This window comes from Protomyctophum bolini (genome assembly GCF_963924005.1).
Source record: "Protomyctophum bolini genome assembly, chromosome: 17".
NCBI classification, from domain to species: domain Eukaryota; kingdom Metazoa; phylum Chordata; class Actinopteri; order Myctophiformes; family Myctophidae; genus Protomyctophum; species Protomyctophum bolini.
The window spans coordinates 32,811,475-32,834,119 of NC_137878.1; the positions used below are offsets into that span (position 1 = coordinate 32,811,475).

At 42.0% G+C, this 22,645-nt stretch overlaps 1 protein-coding gene across 1 annotated transcript; it reads left to right on the forward strand.

Moving 5' to 3' along the window:
- The first annotated feature begins 1,136 nt into the window (after window positions 1–1,136).
- Window positions 1,137–19,265, forward strand: tent5bb (terminal nucleotidyltransferase 5Bb). The gene is made up of 3 exons (XM_080786904.1): window positions 1,137–1,620; window positions 1,653–1,839; window positions 18,091–19,265. The coding sequence occupies exons 2-3, from the start codon at window positions 1,678–1,680 to the stop codon at window positions 19,126–19,128; spliced, it is 1,200 nt and encodes a 399-aa protein (XP_080643030.1). The 5' UTR covers window positions 1,137–1,620; window positions 1,653–1,677; the 3' UTR covers window positions 19,129–19,265.
- Window positions 19,266–22,645: the final 3,380 nt, after the last annotated feature.

Genomic DNA, 22,645 nt, shown 5'->3' on the forward strand with positions numbered 1-22,645 from the left:
AAAGGGGGCGGGACTGCGACGCTCTATAGGAGATGGATTGCTGAGGTGGAGCGCCACACCATCAGCTCCTACTTTACCGCACAACTTGCCGCACCAAAGCCGTGCTGCTCATATATATACCGATTCGATGGTGCCCGGGATCGAACCCATGATCAATTGTCCTCCGGATAAGAAAGAGGGCAGGGCATAAGACTAGGGACGCAATTAACCAGAGATCTGTAGGGCGCGCAGTTGAGTATCATAAAACACTTCTCCATCTGGGAATTTCTTTTCTTTTCTGGCCAAAAAGTGTTTTTTTGATGATATACAAGCTCCCAGCGTGCCACATTGTGAGCTTGTAGCTCAGGTATTTTCAAAGATTTGGACACATATACAAATAAATAAATATAGCCTAGTTAGTTTTACTTTAAGTATATTTTGATGCCTCTACTTTATTACTCAGAACAAAGGCCTTTTACTTAACAGAGTTGCCTATTTATATATTGTGGTAGACTATTAATAGTTTTGCTTAAGTAAAAACAATCAGAGTAGCTACTTCCAGTTCCAAATCCATTCCCCACACTCATGTAGACTCTACGTCATGTGCCTGGCTGTGACGCATGTCAAGTGCCAAGTGGGCGTGTGCGTGCCGATACTAAGATTTGCTGTATGCTGTCAGGAAGGAACCTCTATCTCCAATCCAATTTCGACTTATTATTAGCCTATTATTATTATTCGTCCCAGTTCGAATTCGTCATAAATTATGCCGGTGTGACACAAAAGTATCAAAGATATCAGAGTCAGAATAGTAGGCGGCGGATGAGCTGCTATTTTAGGCTATTTTATTTAAAGTGGTATAGGCTAATGGTGTTCCTGTGGGTTTTTATACTTATTGAACAAAGGAAAAGTATTAACACGAGCTCATGTGACATACAAATACATTGGTAACCTTTCCGGAAAAAAGTGACTTTTTTATTTGATTTGATTTTTTTACATAGGCCTATACGAGGTTTCCACCGGACACGTGACGTGCATAGGTCTACTGTAAAGTAAGTTATTCATGATGAAGTCCAGCCAATCGGAGACGCCGTATGCAAATCCCGTCACGGTAAAACCGGGCTGCTCAGCGCAGGGCACACACAACCTCTGCCGCCTGCAAGAGAAGTGTGAGTGCTTCGTGACGGACACGCACACACACGGACTGACTGGACTATTAGCTGACATACAGGTCAACGTTCCTCTTCAGAGGAAAGTTCTGAAGAGTTCTTGAAAGGAGAGGAAGCGACGATTCTAATTCAAGTCAACACATCCAGAACCAGAACTAAAGTTGGCTACTGTAGCCTACCTGTGGATTGAAAGAAGAAAAGGGAAAGACGCATGTTATAGAAAACACTAATTTGGAGATCGATTTGTTTTTGCAATAAGAAGTCGTGACAAAGTTCTAAAAAGGAGCGACTGTCACTGTATAGCCTACCGTTAAATTCAGAAGGCTAGTGGATTGCTCATTTCATAGATAAAGAAAAAAGACATTAATAATTGAGGTCAATTTAGTTCTGAGAAAGGTTCTACAGGGCGATCGAGGAGCAGCCAATAGCCTACAATAAAACTACATTTGACCTAGCGGCTACCAGTGGATTCCTTATATAGGCCTACAGTCCATAATATAAAGAAAAAGAACGATATAAAAAAGTGTGTGTCATGTCCTCCGGTGCTGCTGGCTCATGTGAGCCGGGTGGGAGGTTCTGCGTGCTGTCTTGGGATCAGGTCCGGCGCTTGGACTCCATCCTCGGGGAGAGCGTACCGATCCACGGCCGGGGGAACTTCCCCACGCTGTCCGTGCAGCCCAGGCAGATCGTACAGGTGAGAGAGATCGTTCATCATGAATTATAATCATAATTATTATCATAATTCTATAGGCTATACGGAAAGTGTCGCTTCATCGCCGAAAATAAATATCTGTTGATTTTCTTTCTTTTGCATAACACACCTGCCTTAGCCTATAGCCCTGGCCATAGCCTATAGCTCTGGTCCGCAGCTCTAATGCCGTTACAATGCCGTGACTTATAGACTAAATCAGGGTTCCTTGAAGGGGTTCCAGGGGGTCCCGACTCCCCAGAAAACTGAGTTAATATAACCACTTTTAAAGTGGCACTTTAACCCTACATACATTGGTTATTTATTTCAAGAAAATATTGAAAAAATGTGAGGAAAAAAATGAATTGTATTATATATATATATATATATATATATATATATATATATATATATATATATATATATATACATGTATGTGTGTGTACGTATAGATGTAAGCACAAGTTAGAATACTTGGGCATTTTTGTCAGGCAGAAATGCCCAGCAAGTATTCTCACTTGTGCTATACATATATATATATATATATATATATATATATATATATACACACACACACACACACACACTGTTATATAATTATGTTTTTGAGGGGCGCTAGCTCCTCTTATGCCCAGCTCTGCAGTGTGTACCCCATAGCGATGATTTGATTGGTTACTTTAGGGCTTAAAAAGTGAAGATAAAAAATGATTGGCTGCATGGGATGTGATCATGTATGATGATGTATAAGAACACCGCTCACTTCACACATGTGATGTTTGAGGGGCGCTAGCCCCTCCCATATACTGCTTTTGTCCACACGTCTCAAATATCGCCATTGTCAATGAACGGAGAAATTAGGTCATAATATGTGCCTCTAATATGACGTAACTTTGGCAACACAAACATTAAATGACATTGACAATGAAGGGAAAATTCATGCACGTTATATGTAGACGAGCAAATTGGCTAACCAGTGGCATAAATTCAGTTGTTCATGAGATGATGTATAATGATAAGAGCTAGCCCCTCCTATGTCCAGATTTTGGTGTGTCCACAAACTTTGTCCTCACAAACATTGAATTCCCATTGACAATGAATGGAGCATGTTATGTCATAGTGAAAATGTTACATCATATAGTCAAATTACATCAAATTTTACGTCAGTGTAAACACAAACATTGTGTAACACAAATAAACAAAACATTGATGACAAAAGTGAGGACACAGATTGTGATTGGCCGGAATGAGATGATGTATGATAATGTATGATGATAAGAGCTCCCCTCACTTCACACGGGTGTGATTTTCTTGTGAAATGCATGGAACATATTGTGCATAATGAGTATTTTACTTTTGGTAGGCCTACTTTGAACTATATTTTCAACTTTTGTAGTCTACTTTCACTCAAGTACATTTTCAAATTTCAATACATGACGTTTTTTACTTGTAACAGAGTGTTTCTACATTGCGTAACTTTACTTAAGTAAAAGTACTTCTTCCATCACTGGCAAATACATATTCATTTGGGGGTCTTTGACATTATTATGAAAGGGTTTGATAAAAACGTCGTGCTGTTGGATCATGCATGGCATAATGATGGTGTGTGGTTTTTTTCCTTCTTTTTTTAAGCATCGTGTCATTAGTATAGTGTCAGAGTGATTATCATTTCCTGTTTCCCAAACTTTTGGGAACCACTGACGACACGTTTCCACTCTGTCACTTAATGCTTTCTGCTACCAACCAACCGCATCTGACCCACGGCTGTCAAAATATATGACTGAACCGTATACGTTTCAACTGCAGGATATATACTGCTGACCAAAGTGACCATGAATGACAGACAGACAGACAGACAGACAGACAGACAATGCAATGTTTACAAATACTTATAGCTAATACAGGCAACTTCCAGTGTTTGTACACAGAAGTGAGTGATGTTGTCAAACCCCCCCTACCATAGTCATTCTATTGGCCAAGCCATGTCACTTCAGGCTATGGGTTGTTGCTGCTCCCCATGGGAAGGATGCATCAGATATCTGCGCTTGCAAAAGATGGCATTACAAAAATGAATATCTGTGAAATATCTTAGTTACAATGAAATTGAGTTGACATGTTTTATTTTTCCCGGGTAGCTGTTTCATAATCACATTGTCACTCGAATCCCGTCGTCACCTAGCCCCTCTGAATTCCGCTCGCACGTCTATCAAACTGACCAGGAAAATGAGCAAGTGTCTCTCAACATAAATTGTCTTTTATTTGGAATCTGTACATATTCCATATATATTCCAGCTCAAATACCCCAGCCACAGGGGTGGGAAGGTTACTTTTAAAAATTCAAAAAATTGTAGTCAGTAACGTAATCCCGATTACCACAATTAAAAAAATAGGGGGATTTTGGATTACTTTCAAAGCTGACTGTCTACAGAGAAACCACGTGGCATTTAGAATCAAAATGCTGACTTCTGGCCATGTTTATGGAAACTATACTTGTGTGCCCTCCATTTCCACCCACAGTCCATCCGGGCTATATGGGACTGCAACCTCAACGTAAACCTCACGTAAACGCCAACAAAACAGCTTAGAAAAGTGGATAAATTGCCTTCGTCACTCTCTTCACAATACCAATGGCATTGCCCGTGTGCAAGTTAGACAGAATGACGGACAGGTACCCTCACAAAAAACATGCAGTAATCCTGGTCTCTAAACTGCCTCCCCCTGGCCAGCCGGGGCGCTTGATGGAGGGGAAAGGGAAACTCCCCCCTGTCAGGTGTAAAGGAGCAACTTGGACACTCAGGCATGAAGGAAGCGTGAGTTCAAGTCCGTTGCTCTACCCATGTCCCCCATATATGGGGACTAGGTTGGCGGAGAGTGTGTAGAGCCCAGGATCACATTAGATAATTGACAGGGTGAAACATGGGTTACAAAATCGTGGGATAAAAAAATATTTAAAAAGAAGAATGACTGACAGAGGTTTCTCAAATTTATAACAGGATAGTAAGTAGAAGTATTGTTTTCTCATGTATACCGTTTTGCCTGTAACCTTGCCTGTTAATATTGCAGGTTAATAAGTATATCCTCTAATTAGCATAGAACGTCCTTCAGTGAAATAAATATGTAATTTTTCAAAGAGGTTCTCCATTAACCCATTCTGACCGGGCACCCATTTTGGTGTTGGCATCATGTTATGCTTTAGCTATTGAAAAATAGCAGATCTACAAGCTCATATCGCGCCACCGAGTGGCGCGATACGAGCTTGTAGGTCTGCTATTTTTGAAAAATTCGAAGAACGACTGACATTTTTAGAATCTGATCTCAGGTCAGAATGGGTTAATCAGACCAGTGTGTGTCCCGTGGAAACCTCGTATGAATCTGATCTCAGGTCAGAATGGGTTAACCCTCCGTGTTCTGGAAGTCTAGCTGTCATACCCTTATGCTATCGTCGCCGTCGGGCAGAAACCCTGTATCTCCGCATTAAAAAAAACAAACATACAAGGTTTCCACCCGACACCGACGACTTCCTCTCCTTGCACCGTCCTGTTGGAAAACAGAGCGCCCCAAACACTTTCTTTCCATTAAGCGGGGAGAGGGAGTCCTTTCCTTCTGGAGGGCCCCCCCTTGAATGGGGGTGTTTGTTTTAAAGGTTAACATTTAAATAACATCTGCTTGTGGTATGGCCGAGACCATGCAGGGCCCTAGCAGAGGAGAGGGAGAGCGAGAGGAGAGGGGAAGTGAGAGGAGAGGACAGCTTGTGGTATGGCCGAGACCAGGGCCCTAGCAGAGGAGAGGGGGAGGAGAGGAGAGTAGACCGGGCCCTACAGGAATAAGAGAGGTTTGTGTATCTGTCTGCTGTTTGTGTACCTGTCTCTGTAGGACAGACGCTTGACGACGTCATACCCATTGTGCCTGAGAAATGTATAAACCCAGCTGTATACATACTGTGATGAGGATGGATACTAGGTAGGTAGGTACTAGGTAGATAGGTAGGTACTAGGTAGGTAGGTACTAGGTAGGTAGGTAGATAGGTAGGTACTAGGTAGGTAGGTACTAGGTAGGTAGGTAGATAGGTAGGTACTAGGTAGGTAGGTACTAGGTAGGTAGGTAGATAGGTAGGTACTAGGTAGGTAGGTAGGTAGGTACTAGGTAGGTAGGTAGATAGGTAGGTACTAGGTAGGTAGGTACTAGGTAGGTAGGTAGATAGGTTAGGTACTAGATAGGTAGGTACTAGGTAGGTAGGTAGATAGGTAGGTACTAGGTAGGTAGGTAGATAGGTAGGTAGGTAGGTAGGTAGGTACTAGGTAGGTAGGTAGATAGGTAGGTACTAGGTAGGTAGGTAGGTAGGTAGGTACTAGGTAGGTAGGTAGGTAGGTAGGTACTAGGTAGGTAGGTACTAGGTAGGTAGGTAGATAGGTAGGTACTAGGTAGGTAGGTAGATAGGTAGGTACTAGGTAGGTAGGTAGGTACTAGGTAGGTAGGTAGATAGGTAGGTACTAGGTAGGTAGGTAGATAGGTAGGTACTAGGTAGGTAGGTAGATAGGTAGGTACTAGGTAGGTAGGTAGGTAGGTACTAGGTAGGTAGGTAGATAGGTAGGTACTAGGTAGGTAGGTAGGTAGGTAGGTACTAGGTAGGTAGGTAGATAGGTAGGTACTAGGTAGGTAGGTACTAGGTAGGTAGGTAGATAGGTAGGTACTAGATAGGTAGGTACTAGGTAGGTAGGTAGATAGGTAGGTAGGTAGGTACTAGGTAGGTAGATAGGTAGGTACTAGGTAGGTAGGTAGGTAGGTAGGTAGGTAGGTAGGTACTAGGTAGGTAGGTAGATAGGTAGGTACTAGGTAGGTAGGTACTAGGTAGGTAGGTAGATAGGTAGGTACTAGATAGGTAGGTACTAGGTAGGTAGGTAGATAGGTAGGTAGGTAGGTAGGTAGGTAGGTACTAGGTAGGTAGGTAGATAGGTAGGTACTAGGTAGGTATAGGTACTAGGTAGGTAGGTAGGCTGGCTGCATGCTTTCTATACCTGGAAAGTTAGCATGCAATTGCATTGTACTGCCATTGTGTTCACATTAACAGAAAAACATTTTGAAATGAGCAAATCTGCTTACCAATGATGGCACTGGTATAGGCAGGTCTCTGAATGGTCCACAGCCCTACTCTGAGGCGCAGAGAGTGAGTAGACACAAATGCATTGAGGACCAGTTTTAAGAAGATTAAAGAAGATTAGAGTATGTTAATACAATATTATGTATATAATTGTGGTGGTTGTATTTTGTCTCTTTAGATCAGGGGTTTTCAACTGATTGTGACCCAGGGACCACCACCTTGAAGAATCAACCTGGGGACCACTGTTGTGTTGTAATGGGATATGGGCTAAGATTAGTGCTTTCGTAACACTTGCTATGGAATACCGTTTCTCAAACAATGGTCCACGGACAATCGGACATAACTGATACAGTACAGTACTGACACATGTGGCCCTACTGTATATCTTGGGCGTGCCTTAACCTTTATCCCTAAACTATTTTGCCACATTTTACTATCTTGAAAAATATTTTAAAATAGTTCAACTATAGCTGATCTACATCCACACACTATGATCTTGTAGATTGGCTATTTTAACTATTTTAATAATAGTAATATATATTATATATATATACATATAGTAAAAAATGTCAAATACGTGCAAGATATAGCACATGACATGATTCTATGGGCACATTTCCTAATCAGGAAAGCTTCACCACTTCACCCTTCTTGAGATTCTATTTCCCTTTTCTGTGGAATTTCTTAACCTCAGACTTCCCAGTAATTCTGACAACATTGACACACTTCCACGGAACAAGTGCACAGACGGATTAGTTCACTGTTCCGTGGCTACATTACTAAATGCATGGTCAGGGACCACACGCAATACCTTCACGGACCACCTGTTGAAAACCCCTGCTCTAGATCATTTACATGCCAAAGGTCAAGTCTACTAGTAGACACTGATGGTCAAGACTCCACCAAGCAGCACTTGTGCAGGACACCGGGTTCAAATCCATAGAAGACAGAAGAGGAAAGAGTGCGTGTGCATGTGCATGTGTGTATACGTATTATATAACTTGTGTGGGCCAAATGTCCCAACCAGTATAGTAAAGAATCTGAATCAGACTCACAAGAGAAATGATTGTTTCATGCTTAAGAAATATTTTAAAACCTAGGGCTAACAATTAGGAAAATATTCCGTTTCAGGGTTTAGGATTAGACATGAGATTAGGTTTAGGGTTCAGGATTAGAGTTACAGGTCTACACAGCAGCTGCTATGCTCACGCACTTTATATAATATCCTATCAGGTAGCATGTGTAAATATGTTTTTTTTTAAGCTAAGAGACCCTTTGGTTGTACCGTTTGTAGCAAAAGCTTGTAAATGAACTAAGATACCCTTTGGTTGTATCATTTGAAGCAAAAGCATGTAAATGTCTAAAACCCACACAGCAGAAAAGCCTTTACCTGTACCTTTTGTGGTAAAAGAGCTCAAACCTTTCTTTTCCTGCCTTGATCTCATCTAACAACCCCCCCCCTCTTCCCTTTCTTGGAAAAATGACACGATGGGAACTAAGCACAAAAACATATTTCACCAACTTTTTTACCTGTAAAACTGTGATGTAACAATATAGTTGATTCTGATTAGTTGCGGGCCAGTGTCACACACCACAACTTGGAGATCAGCTCAATTTCAGCTTTCGTTGAGCTAGTTTCATATAGTTTTGTATATATTTAGATTGTGTGATTGTGTGTGTGTGTGTGTGTGTGTGTGTGTGTGTGTGTGTGTGTGTGTGTGTGTGTGTGTGTGTGTGTGTGTGTGTGTGTGCGTGCGTGCGATTTATGCGTTTCTGGTTTCCCCATTGTGTGAGTTTACTGGAAGCAGGGCTTAACTCTGTCAGACCAGTGGTTGTCAACCTGGGGGTCGGGACCCCCAGTTTTCTCACTCAACAGTAAACAAAGTATACAAGATATCTGCACATTTCAAAAGTGACAGTTTAAATTGACTGCCAAGCACAGAATATTCAGTCATGTGGTCTTTTCTGTGGTGTACTATAGATGGTGCTCTTGTCTTCACCAACGACACCGTATCCAATGATACTAGGTTGCTAGCAGACGGATACAACCGGAAATTAACCGGAAGTGCAAATTTCGTCTGCAGTTTGCCTCCTCGTTATCAGATTTAGAAAAACACATTTATCACGGATTCTCTTCCCAGATTGCGTTTTGGGTCAAAACAGGCTATATTTAACGGACGGCCCATAACTAAAGAATCGATGATCGCGGTTCCAAAATGTATGTTTCGGGTGAATTAGAATAAGATTGTGGAAAATAGCAGATCAACAAGCTCACAACGTGTCGCAGAGTGATGCGCTGTGAGCTTTGTAGATCGGCTATTTTCTGCACGCAGCTATAAATCAGGCATTATGATGCCCATCAAGATCCATTATAGTCGACTAAAACCAACTATAGATTTAGTCGAATAAAATGAGACTAAAACCAAACATTTCAGATGACTAATATATGAGTAAAAGTGGAATTCTATTCTAAAGACTATGACTAAAACTAAATCAAAATCAGCTGTCAAAATCAACACCGCAGTGTGGTAAAGCTGAAGCCTGGCTGCGTTGCGTGCCAGGACTGTAAACAGAGCCCTGAGGCACGCCATTGTTGGGACTGCAGTAATGTGATGACACCTACAAACCTCTAGCCTGGGCCCAGGAGATAAACGCTCTGGGTTCATTCAGTTTAGTCTGGCTCATTAACGCATGCTGATTCCACCCATTCCATTACGTATCCATGTTTTCTTTCTTTTATACCCCCCTTTTTTGTACCAATAGAGCATGCCTGTTTGCTCTGGGGAGAAATAGTCATGTCAAACCAGAAACGGGATTGTGTCAACGGTAATTTTCAACTTACAGTAGAGACACATGGATCTAAGTGTCTCAATAGAAGAGCAGGGAGACGAAATACAACCACCTCAATTATATAAGTTATTAACATACTATACCATACAGATTGGACAAAATAACATTTTGGGGGGAAGGGGCCTAGCATAGACCCCTATGGAGGTTTAAGTGTGTTGACACTATGATGCTGAATTTATTTGCGACAGTAGCAACGAAAAACTCCCCATTAACATGAAGAAACATCAGGCAGATCCAGGCTCTAGGGTGGGCGGCCATCTGCCTCGACCGTGGCTCTCTTTCGAGGGGGAATGAGAGAAAGGAGAGAGACAGAGAGATACAAGCAAAAAGTGACAATAGCAGGAAAGAACTGTCCAATAAACTATCACTGCAATTATTATAGAAGTAGTAGCAACAGCACTAGTGAGAACCATGACAGCAATAACATTAATAACAGGTGCATTTCCAAACTATTGTCAACACCAGACTGTCTGCTCCATTTGCGACTTTTCTGTTCTTTTTTCATTCTCTATTTTTTACAAGGCCCTCGCACCATGTCACAGGAAGTGTCTCCCCCCCCACACACACACACACACACACACAACAGGAAGTGTTTCCCCCTACGCTTGCTCAGCTCCAACAGCCTTTAGTGCGTCACGAGGGACCACAGGTAATTGGGTGATGTTGGGGCGGTGGGTGCACAGCCATGCTTCCGAACGGACACCCCCATCCACATTATGGCGTGTTGTTAAAACGTTAAACACAACCAAATGTTGGTCCCTTCCAGGCGGAATAAGCAAAAAAAAACATGTCAAACTGCCACAGGGGAATCCCTTCACATAAACCGTACCTTCAAAGAGGAGTTTCCGTCACATGTGATGCGACAATAAAGTTTGTGAAGTTAAAAGTTTCAAAGGATTATTTCTTTTTTTTCAGCACTTGCTCATAAATGTTTAACGTCGATGTCTGATGAAAACCTTGTATGTCCAAAACGTTTAGGAAACATAAAAAAGGAACCTGTGTTCGTTAACACTTCTCATCGCTTCAGTAGGCCTATTTATAAAACCCACAGACACAAAAAACATAAAATGTTTTCTCCCTTCAAATATACTGTTCTTTCAAAAAGGAGGGTTTTATTTTAACCCTTTAACGTCAATTCTAAAAGTATTCTAAATCCTAACAGTTTTTGGTCAGCATATTTGGTCAGGGGACGTCAATGTTTTTCACGCCAAGGACCCCCTAGCTGAGAGAGAGAGATGAAGCAGGGACCCCCACTACATACTGTAGAAAATTGTGTTGCAGATTAAAACCTTTCATATATTTCAATTTCATAGACTTGTTTGAAAGCACTGTCATCAGTGTTGTGTAAATTAAAAATATTTGTTGGTTTGAGTCATAGAGTTATGAAGGATAGAGGGCGGACCAGGAGCGACAGCCCCACCCCCAGCTATTCATTTCAATGGAAGTTGCTCAGTGGCGTTTTGAAGCACCCGGAAGAACACTCAATTTTCGATTTGACAGCTGGTGGTCAAAATGTGTAAGTGCGAACTAGAGCTCCATGTTAAACCCCAGCTGCGCGCTGGTTACTCGTGCTAAAAGCATGGGCTCACCTGCAGTTCCAGCCGACGGCTTCAACATTGGCCAGCCGCCGCTCTGGGGTCTTGATTTGAGTGTTGAACTTGACCGTTGACTCTTATCAGGCATCTGCACCAAATCTCTTCACAGGAAAATAGCAGATCTACAAAAGATATGATATTGTCAGTGAATGTTCCCTCAGAGTGTAGGGATTCTAGAGTTCAAGTGGTTAATGTAAAAAAGTTCCTATGCCACACAAAGATTTGGCAGCCCCTAGGGGAGTTCCGGACCCCCTGTTGAAGACCCCTGCTCTTAGTTTATTTCCTCCTCGGTGACCATCTGTTGTCGCTCTGCAGTGCAGTCCAGTGTGGGTAAAGTTACCTGCACCTTTATAATTCAAAGTCCTGGGAAACCCCACAAAACAGATAAACCTCCTTTGTAGGGAAATGGGAATCCCTGTCGACGCCGTAGCGCCATAGAGGATCCCTTTGAAAAGGTGATGTTTTTCACATCCTGACCTTTTCAGGTTTAACATTTGAACCTTGCTATCTGTCCTTTTCTTTTTAAAACGGGAGTGTCCCTTTTCATTGTGTCTTTAAAGCATGCCTGTATACTTTGCAGTCTGTTTCCACTATAGGCTTTTTATATGCGTGAACAAAAGGTGAGGGGCCTTTTCTGAAAACAAAGCAGGGTTTAAAATGAAGCGCAAACGTTGTGTAACTTAATGGACGTTAATTGTATCGTGCCCTGAGGGATCTCACCCTCCCATTTATGCTCCTCCTTACAGCTTAAAGGAGCCATTTTCAACCTCTCTTCATATCGTTGCTGTCGGGGCAGAAACCTTTTTATCTCCATATTTTAACTTGCTTGTGCGTAACCTACTTGATCATACTACTACAGTGTCACACAAAAGCTTCAAAAGTAGCATATCTTCATATCATTTGTGCTCACTGCTCACATTTTTTGTCTCTTTGGAGGGCTGTGGACAGTTCAGGAATCCACCTGCCAGTGTCATAATCGGTAGGCAGGTTTGGTTTGAAAAGAAAAAAGAAAAATCTGTTTTATCAATACAAGAACAATGGCTTCCATTATACTGCCCTACAAAGTCAACGTTATTGCACGTTGGATTTGTAGGGCAGTATAACATGCTAACTTTCCAGGAATAGAAAGCCTGCAATTTTTATCAGTTTGGAATCCCCATCAATGATGTCACTGGTTGGCATGGTTTCTGATTTCTGAACTGTCCACAGACCACCAATGAGACAAAAAAAATTGTCATCTTATATGAGCAGTGAGCACAAATTATATGTATATGTATATATATATATATACATTTTCAACCATATCTTATATACATATATATATACATGTATAAGATATGGTTGAAAATGAGTGACGTCATGGTCAGTTATACATGCAGTAACAGTATCACAATGTAGAAAATAGAAATACAGTGCATTAGTACAAGTAAAAGGCCTTTGTCCAAAAAGTAGCCTGTACCAAAGGTACCAAGAGTAAAGTACTCACCCCCTCACTCACCCAGTCCCTAGCACTCTCCCTATATCTCCTCCTGCCTCGGCTGATGCTAATGACTTACCAAGAAATGGCTATCATGCAGACTGACATACTGTACACTACAGTATGTTGGTTGTTGGCCACTCGCTCTCATGTTTTAGTTTGTTGTTTCTTGACCACAATGCTTAGAATGTAAATTGTATGCCATTTAAACAGATGTTTAGGTTCATTGTTTTCATGGTATCCTATGGTACTGTAGGTTAAGTGTAGTAAAATGGAATGGAAAATGGAAGTAATCAAGTGAATGGTCTAAACATGTGTCTTATCCGGGGGCCTCCATGTGCCATATGCCTATATGTTATTATTATCATGACATTTTAACTGCATATTTTCAGTTTACATATTTTTTATTGAGCTGTTGTTTTGTCTAGTTGTTGTGAGTGTTGAATATGGAAACAAGCCTCTGGGGTTCTTTGAGTCTGTCATCCATTTTGCCGTCCATTTTAACTCATACCACCTATAAAATATTATATCAATCCCAAGCCAATATTATGAAGTCAGTACAAATTACAGCACTGCTCAAATGATTTGTTCCATATGTTGATCCTTTCCCACATGTCCTTCCTCTTTGATATCTCCCTTTTGACTGATACCTGTCCATTAAAACTCTAGACGGGCCCGCCCCAAAGTTATTTAGTGCAACGTCTGTACAAGACGTGATGTCTCTCTCAAGTCTCAAGGCAGGCAAATACCATCTGCATGTGCCCTGCAGCCAGAAAAACTAGAGTTCTCAACATGCCCGAAAATTAAAGCCCGGCCCTACCTGGGCCCTCATCAAACCCTATACACTCAAGACACTGCCCTCACTGCCATGCACCCATAGATCAACATATACAGTATGGAGCTGACCTGTTCTGACATTCCATATGCTGATCTGACCTCATCAAACCCTGCAGACTCAAGACACTGTTCCGCTGCCACCCTTAGATCTCCATATATATGGAGCTGACCTGTTCTGACATTCCATGTTGATCTGACGTCATCAAACCCTGTACACTCCAGACACGCTCCATATATGGCCAGTACATAATCCATTCCATATGTTGATCTGACCCCCCATGCCAAAGCGCCAGCGCTCGCCCAGCAGTCTGCCGTCACCCAGGTGGATGCGTGCACGCGACCTGAGGACGTTTCTCACCCTCAGGGCGTCTTACTGGTAATAATACAAAAGGAACAGTTTTTGACATCCACCCGACAGCAACAATTCGATCCCTTTTTGTTAGTTGATGTGAGTCACAGATATTGGCATTGGCCGTGTGTATCGCTGAGTACATCCTTCTTAATAATCTCCATGGATTAGATGGTCATTAAAAAGGAATTTGGTGACATTGTGAAATCACGCCGTGTGGACAACATCCTTTAGCTTCTTACATGATCGCCTGGCTGCAGTGGTGGAAAGTAACTAAGTACATTTACTTAAGTACTGTACTTTAGTGCAATTTTGAGGTATTTGTTCTTTACTTGAGTATGTACAATTTTCCGTAGTCTACTTTTACTTTGAATCGCTGATTATAATGTTTTATTATGATTGCTTTTCTAAATAAATCCAATCAAATCAAAGTCTGATTCACGGCAGCTGTGTTTTGGATGGCTTGAGAAGGAGCTGGCATTTGGAAAGCAAACAACTTTTGTACATTTACTCAAGTACGTACAACCTCTACTCCACTACTTCTCAGAGTCAGAGGCAAACCGTTGTGCTTCTTACGTGTATTATTATTATTTATAGGGGAGGAGCTCATACATTATTTATTGAGAATTAAATAGAGCACCTTATCGATCCTGCTTTTTGATCCGGGCTCCTATCAAGCCCACTATTGATCTTTTTTCCTATTATTTTGTGGGAAGACGTGAGACGAACAATTCGGAACAAAAACGCTATCATTTCTTATTGGCCAGTTTTGACTGAGTTTGTGGCAAAAGTTAATAATAATAATCATAATCATAATAGCCCATTATTAAAACAACCAATTTCAAGTTTAGACGTGGGCCGCTAAGAGGCTTTAGGTTTATTTAGTCAACTAAATCTACAGTTGATTTTGTCAATAAAAATGGCATTGTGATAGCCGATCTACAAGCTACAAGCTCAAGCCATGCGTTGCACTGCAACACCTTGTACGCTTGTAGATCTGCTATTTTTGTGGCACAACACCCGGCAAATTACATTTAGATTTCTGGACTTTTACTTGTAACAGAGCATTTCTATATTGCAGTTTTGATACTTTTGAAACATTTGAGCAAAGCATATAAGTGCCCTACATATTATAACAACAGTGCAGTGTGTGTGTGTTTGCCAGGGCTGTGTAGACGGGAGAAGATGCTCTCAGTCTGGGCTAGAAAAGAGAGTTAAAAAGTTCAACAAAGCCTTCAGCTGTCGTGCCTCTGTCTGTCTGTCTGTCTGTCTGTCTGTCTGTCTGTCTCGCAACGTGGTGTGAGGCGACGCGCTGTGAGCTTGTAGATCGGTTATTTTCACTGCTTTTGTGCAACACTCTTGTGCGATGAAGTAGAATGTTAATTAATAATTACGAATAAACTCACAGTTTGAAACATGGAGATGCGAGGTTACTGCCCGACAGCAGCGGCACTTGGACTTTCTCCAGCCTTTAAAAAAAAAAAAAAGGAAAGTTAGACTGACAGGCTCTGACTTGTCGTTTTCCATAAGATAATATCTGTCTGTCTGTCTGTCTGTCTGTCTAGAACCAATAACAATATGAACTTGAAACTATAGCTATCACATAATTGTAGTTGAGTAAAAATGACAAAATTTGCCTCTGAGATGTATAGTGGAGTAGAACTATCAAGAAATGGAAATACTTAAAGTAAAGTAAAAGCACCTATGAGCACAGTATGTCTTTAGCCTACTTAGATACTTTCAAGCATACACTGTTTTCTTCCCTTTATTAGTTACACTCTGGTAGAGAGATAGTAATCTGGTGGCAGAACATTTTAAAGTTTTTAAGATTTGCCTTGCCCTGAATGCATCAAATTCTGCCAAATTGTCTGCTTGCCTTGCATCAACATACTGTAATAATCCAAAGTAAGAAGGAAATATGTGCTATGCAAAGAATGAGTTATGATGAGAGCAATTATGACTTCATGGAGTATTTAATTAGCCTACAGTTTTCTAAATTGGTTTGCAGCCTATACTTGATAGTACAGATTAGAAATACAGTACAGTAAAGATCCTGTTCATTTATCCATTTAACTCTCACGGTTAGATTAACACTGAGGACGACATGTATGACCAAAAATATATATTTAGAAGTTTGCGCTGCAAAATGTTAAGAATATCATATTGGAAGTAAAGTATTTCTATTAGGATTCTGATCCATAAAGCTTTTTTTTGTACTTTTAGGACACATACTGCAATTAGGGATGCTCCGATCAGGTGTTTTTGAAATATAGATCATACCGTAATGTATGTAGGTACAATATGTTTCTACAACATCAGCTATGAGCAATGGTTCTCAACACACTCACTGCCAGATATTAATTCATTAATCGCTAACGATTTTCAGTGAAGCCAACTATTTTCAGTGAAACCCTTATTTTGAAAGTTCCACTGCAGCCCAAAACGTAAACCGGATGTGGTATATAAACATGTGACGCGTCATGAGCTTGTAGATCGACTCTTTTTCAGCACACAACACTGCCATGCGCCGATGGGACATAAATTAAGCAATCGAATGTACAAATCTAAACAACATCTAAACAAAGACAATTAGCACGGCACTGCACTGGCATCGTGACCTGCACTCCTGGGTAGTGTCGGTACAACAGCAGGTCCAGATGTTTGCACTGATCACAGATAAAACATGGATTAAAGAAGAAAGTTTTCTTTGTTACACTTCCAATCCACCTCTCTCTCTCTCTCTCTCTCTCTCTCTCTCTCTCGCTCTCTCTCTGTGTGCTTTTATCTCATGTTCAAATAGAAGGAGTGTAACGGGAGAATTTCGGAGGCAACAATAGTAGACATTAGCATATCAAAGGGGAAATATCCCATTTTACCTGTGCTGACTGTACCTGTGCATGGCTGCCTTTTCCACGTTAGAGTTCCTCTGATCATCGTTTGTGAATACTGATCTGAGCCAGACTGATATACTCAATCCATACATCGGAGGACATTATTTGACTTTGTAGGACGACTTGAAACAAGTCCCCAGGACCTTTTTGTGCTATTTACATACTATTTACATAAGTTCAGACTTATAAAGTATTACATTTTTAACTTCGGTATTGGCAATTATGCAGCCAATAGTTAATATAGCATCACAATCATTGTAATTATGTTATCTATTTAGGCTATATGTTGGATATTCAAAAACAGCAGATCTACAAGCTCACAGCCACACTGTGACCATATATATCTTTATAACACAAATCTTCTCTTCTGGGGGTCCCAGGTACAAAACATTTTCAGATGGGGGTGTGTGGCTAAATACAATTAGGAGGGTCCTTAATTGGTTAAGGACCCTCCCAAATGTATTTAGCCTGGAACGTTTTAACTCAAATCTTTGCGTCTGAGCGGTCCCTGGAACAACCTTTTCAGATGGGGGTCCGCGGCCAAATACATAATAATTCTGGGGGTCCTTGACATGAAAAGGTTTGAGAACCACTGAACATAGGTTTTAATTCTGGGGGTCCTTGACATGAAAAGGTTTGAGAACCACTGAACATAGGTTTTAATTCTGGGGGTCCTTGACATGAAAAGGTTTGAGAACCACTGAACATAGGTTTTAATTCTGGGGGTCCTTGACATGAAAAGGTTTGAGAACCACTGAACATAGGTTTTAATTCTGGGGGTCCTTGACATGAAAAGGTTTGAGAACCACTGAACATAGGTTTTAATTCTGGGGGTCCTTGACATGAAAAGGTTTGAGAACCACTGAACATAGGTTTTAATTCTGGGGGTCCTTGACATGAAAAGGTTTGAGAACCACTGAACATAGGTTTTAATTCTGGGGGTCCTTGACATGAAAAGGTTTGAGAACCACTGAACATAAAGGTTTTTCAGAAAACTGTCATGAAGACTGTCATGATGACATTTAGTAGAATCTGGTCTCAGGTCTTAATGAGTTTTACATAAAAAAGAGAACCGGTGGTCTAGGTAATTGGCATCGGTAACAGACCCACATTTAGGTCTGACACAGATCATTCATATCGCTCTCCCTCTCTCTCTCTCCCAGGTGGTCAGGGCTCGGCTGGAGGAGAGGGGCATTGCGGTGCGTGACGTCAAGCTGAATGGCTCGGCGGCCAGCCATGTGCTCCACCAGGACAACGGCCTGGGCTACAAGGACCTGGACCTGATCTTCGGCCTGAGCCTGAGCGACGACAGGGCCTTCCGCCTGGTTAGGGATGTGGTGCTGGACAGCCTGGTGGACTTCCTGCCTGAGGGTGTGTGCCGACAGCGCATCACTGCCACGGCCCTCCAGGAGGCGTACGTTCAGAAGCTGGTGAAGGTGTGCACCGAGACAGACCGCTGGAGCCTCATCTCGCTGTCCAACAACACGGGCAAGAACGTGGAGCTCAAGTTTGTGGACACGCTGCGGCGGCAGTTCGAGTTCAGCGTCGACTCCTTCCAAATCCAGCTTGACTCGCTGCTGCTGTTTGACCGCTGCTCCGAGACGGCCATGTCCGAGGCCTTCCACCCCACCGTGACCGGCGAGAGTGTCTATGGCGACTTTGAGGAGTCGCTGGGCCACCTGCGCACGAAGACCATCGCCACACGCAGCCCCGAGGAGATCCGTGGCGGCGGCCTGCTCAAGTACTGCCACCTGCTGGCGCGCGGCTTCCGGCCGGCGTCCGAGGTGCGGATGAAGCAGCTGCAGCGCTACATGTGCTCGCGCTTCTTCATCGACTTCCCCGACATCGGCGAGCAGCACCGCAAGCTGGAGGCCTACCTACAGAACCACTTCGCTGGCATAGAGCACAAGCGCTACGAGTGCCTGGCGACGCTGCGGCGTGTGGTGGACGAGAGCACCGTGTGCCTCATGGGCCACGAGCGGCGCCAGACGCTGGCACTCATCTCGGCGCTGGCGCTGCGCGCCATGGCCGAGCAGAACGCCATCCCAGCCCTGGCCAACGTCACCTGCTACTACCAGCCGGCGCCATACGTCAGGGACGTCAACTTCAGCAACTATTACGTGGCGCGCGTCCAGTCACTGCCCGGAGTCGCCGCCGCACAGTGCAGTAACTCTTACCGGACGTGGCTGCCTTGCAGCTGAGTTCTCCAGGTGTTTTGTTCCGGGATTTTATTTGGGGGGGGGGGGTTCTTAGGATTGCTTTTTTTTTTAGCAAAAGGCAGATGCACACCTCAAAAGGCTGGTGACAGGTGCATAGGGCAATAGAGCATATATTAAAAAGGTATCTTTGAAAAACAAAGAAAGGGTCCTGCACACTGTCAAACACAGTGTGCGGGACCTTTTCTTTGTTTTTCAAAGATACCTTTTTAATATTTCTTAGGATTGCTGACATGTTTTGAAAGCTTTTTATGTCGATGTGAGCAGAGCAGTCCAGTTAGGGCTTTGGTGCTCAACATGCGTGGGGACCACCAGCGGTACAATTTGGACAATTTGGTCTGGGACTCTGAGAGTGTGCAAGTGGCACCAAATGGACCCGTTATGTATCTGTCATTCTGAGAGCGTAAATGGACCCATGTGTCATTTTGTGTAATTTTGATAGTGTACAAATGGAACAAGACTGATCAATAAGTATTCATTTGGTTCCATTTGTACATTAGTCTACACACACAGTTAAATTAACACATTAACAGGATTTTACAGTGTAGATTAAGGTTCCATTATCTAGTTCAGCGATTCTCAACTGATTTAATTCAAGGACCCCCAGTTTCATATGCATTAAGCTACGGGCCTCAGACAATTACACTGAGAAAAAAAATACAATGAAAATAATGGAACCAAAATGGACCCTATAACAGGTCCATTTGGTTCCATTTGTACACTCTCAGTTACAGACCCATTTGGACACCTGGTGGACCCCAGACAACATGTTGAGAATCAGTCGAGTAGAGTCATGCTCACTCCTTGTAGCAACGTGGTGTTTTTAAGTTGTTTCTTCCTTGAAGGGCCATCATGGACAAAAAGGAATACATGTTTTCTGTACTTATTTCCCGTTTCTCTTTTATTTTATTTTGCCAAATCTGAAATTCCACTAAGTTATATTGATTGATACTGCTGTAAAATGTTATTCGAGCCATTGTTATTATAATTTTGTTTTGTTTTGTTAGTCGTTACCTTAACGAAGGCTGAGTGTTTGCCACTGAAAGTTACTGGTTGAAGTCAACGGTGCAGCCACGACAAAGCTTTTAAATAAAAAAGGGCAGGCAGAAAAAAAAGAAATTAATTTAGTTTTTTGTCATTTTGAAGCATTTGACTGGACTAGGGTTAGCTGTTCATGCTAACGTTATCTTGCGACAGCATTAATCTAAGGTGTCAGAGCAGAGAGAGAGAGAGCGAGAGAGAGATAAAGAGAGCTTACATATCATTGTATAAGGTTAGACATATATGTTTAAGATTCCAGCTAATTCTTTCATTTTCTCAGTGCATATCCCCTCAAATCACTCCACTAATATGATTTGCTGGGGGTTTACTTTCAAACCAGCAAACCTGTGTGAGTGTGAATATGAATGGATGGTTTTGTCCCCCCCAGTTACTAACTCCCCTCCCAAAACAAAGCACTTAAAATGCCAAGAAAAACATAAAAATAGGGATAAAAAAATTAATCTGATTGTGTTGACTTTAGTGACGAATGCCTGGTCATATTCAGAAGCATACTTTAATGTGTTGATGATATATGGAATATAATGAAGTGTCATTGTGTTCTGTGATGGAGGAACATTTCATACGTATACGTTTGTGTGGAAAATAAAAATCTAATCTCTATATTGTGACAGTATATAGGAATGATTTGCTATAGAGTTAACAACTTAACATGTTCAGTTAACATGGGTCTCGTCGTCTCTCCAGCTATTTAATAAACACCTATTTGAATAAAAGAATATTACTTACCCTAACTTTAAGTCATCTTGCCTAGTGGAGATATGTATGAAAGTCTGTATGAAAAGCTATTCTGTTCTGTTCTATCTGTGGTTGCAACTGATCCTTGTTTTTTTTTCTTCTTTGGACACAAATAAAGGGACCAAAGAATGACTTTGTTGTTTGTAGGCCTATTGTAAGTGCCTGAAACCAACCAAGACTTTTTTTTGTAGAAGCTGCCATGTAAAAAAAAAAAAGAGGAAAGAAAATCAACAAAAAAAAGATAATAAAAAAATGTATTTTTATTGTGTGGGAATCCTGGTTGCTGTACAGTTCTCTGTTCAGGGTCAGGGCGTGTCTTGTTTTGAAATCATTACAAAAATAAAAATAAACATGACATTTCTAAGTTATGGTACAATGGTACTTTATTCCCCTCCCAGTGCTGTTCTGAAATTGTGGCTGTCGGGTGGAGTGGACAATTCTGATGGCAAGTCAGTAGATTTAGATGTTTTACTTAAGTAGGCCCAGTGGCGAAGCCAGAACTGAAGTTTTGGGTGGGCCTGGCCAGGAGGGGGTGGGCCTGCATGCTGCACCAAGCTTCTTTTTTCTTTACGAATCTTTACGAGATTCCAAATCCGATACAGCAGATCTGCAAGACCACAATGTGTTTTGCGATGCAACGTGCTGTGAGGTTGTTGGTCGGAAATATAAAATAGGGCTTAAGTGGTTAATTAGAGTGAGCAGTAAGGGGATGATGTGACGCATGAAGACATTCTGTTTCTTCACTGACCCCCCCCCCCCCCTCCCGCTCTCTCTCTCCTAGCCAGACTCTCAGTGCACACACTGACACAGACACAGGTTTGTTCTGTGTCAGAGTGCTTAGCAGGGTAATGGAATCCCTCCCCTGTGTGCTCAGGGGGTCTATACATTAGCCGCTGGATTTGGCAGCGCTGTGCCGTGCAACGAGGGGCTTCCTCCTGCTTGACCCATACCGGACCCTCCATGCACACACTCACACATGCGCGCACGCGCACACACACACACACACACACACACACACACACACACACACACACACTTTGCATTACTATACTTGTGAGGACCTCAAGATTTTAGGACAATGTTGAAACTAGTTGAAAATAGAAGAATTATACGTGGCAGATTTTGTATTATTATCTACGAGCTCAAAGCTTGTACACTGAATTTGCTTGTTCAAAGCTTGTAGATCTTTCCAGTGTGATATGCCACACAACTATAAGTATAGGCTACGCACACAGTGGTGCTGGAAGTGGGGTGCTGAGGGGACTGCAGCACCCCCTGGTGGTGGGGGAGATTCAAGGTATACTGGTACACAAATACATTATAACAATAATGTATAATAATGTAAAATAGATGTTTGTTTTGAGTAATATGAGGAGGCTAATAATTGCTTAGGTAAGTATAGGAAGGAACCTTTGTAACAGTTACTGCGTACACAAACCTGTTAATGGTTGCAGCTCTGTTTAGATTTGAGCTGGAGAGTGCATTGCAAACTCATTTAATAAACTATTGCCCGGTTGGATTATTTCATGGGTAAAGGAAAGGCACTTTCTCACAAATATAGATACGACATACATTATTGTTTATTGCTGCTGCTGCTTCTGACGCCATGCTGCACTACATGCTAACGTAGCAAACTTTTACGCTATTTTACACAAAAATAATATAATAGAGATGATCATTTTTATTTTTTTAAAGCTGTCAAACA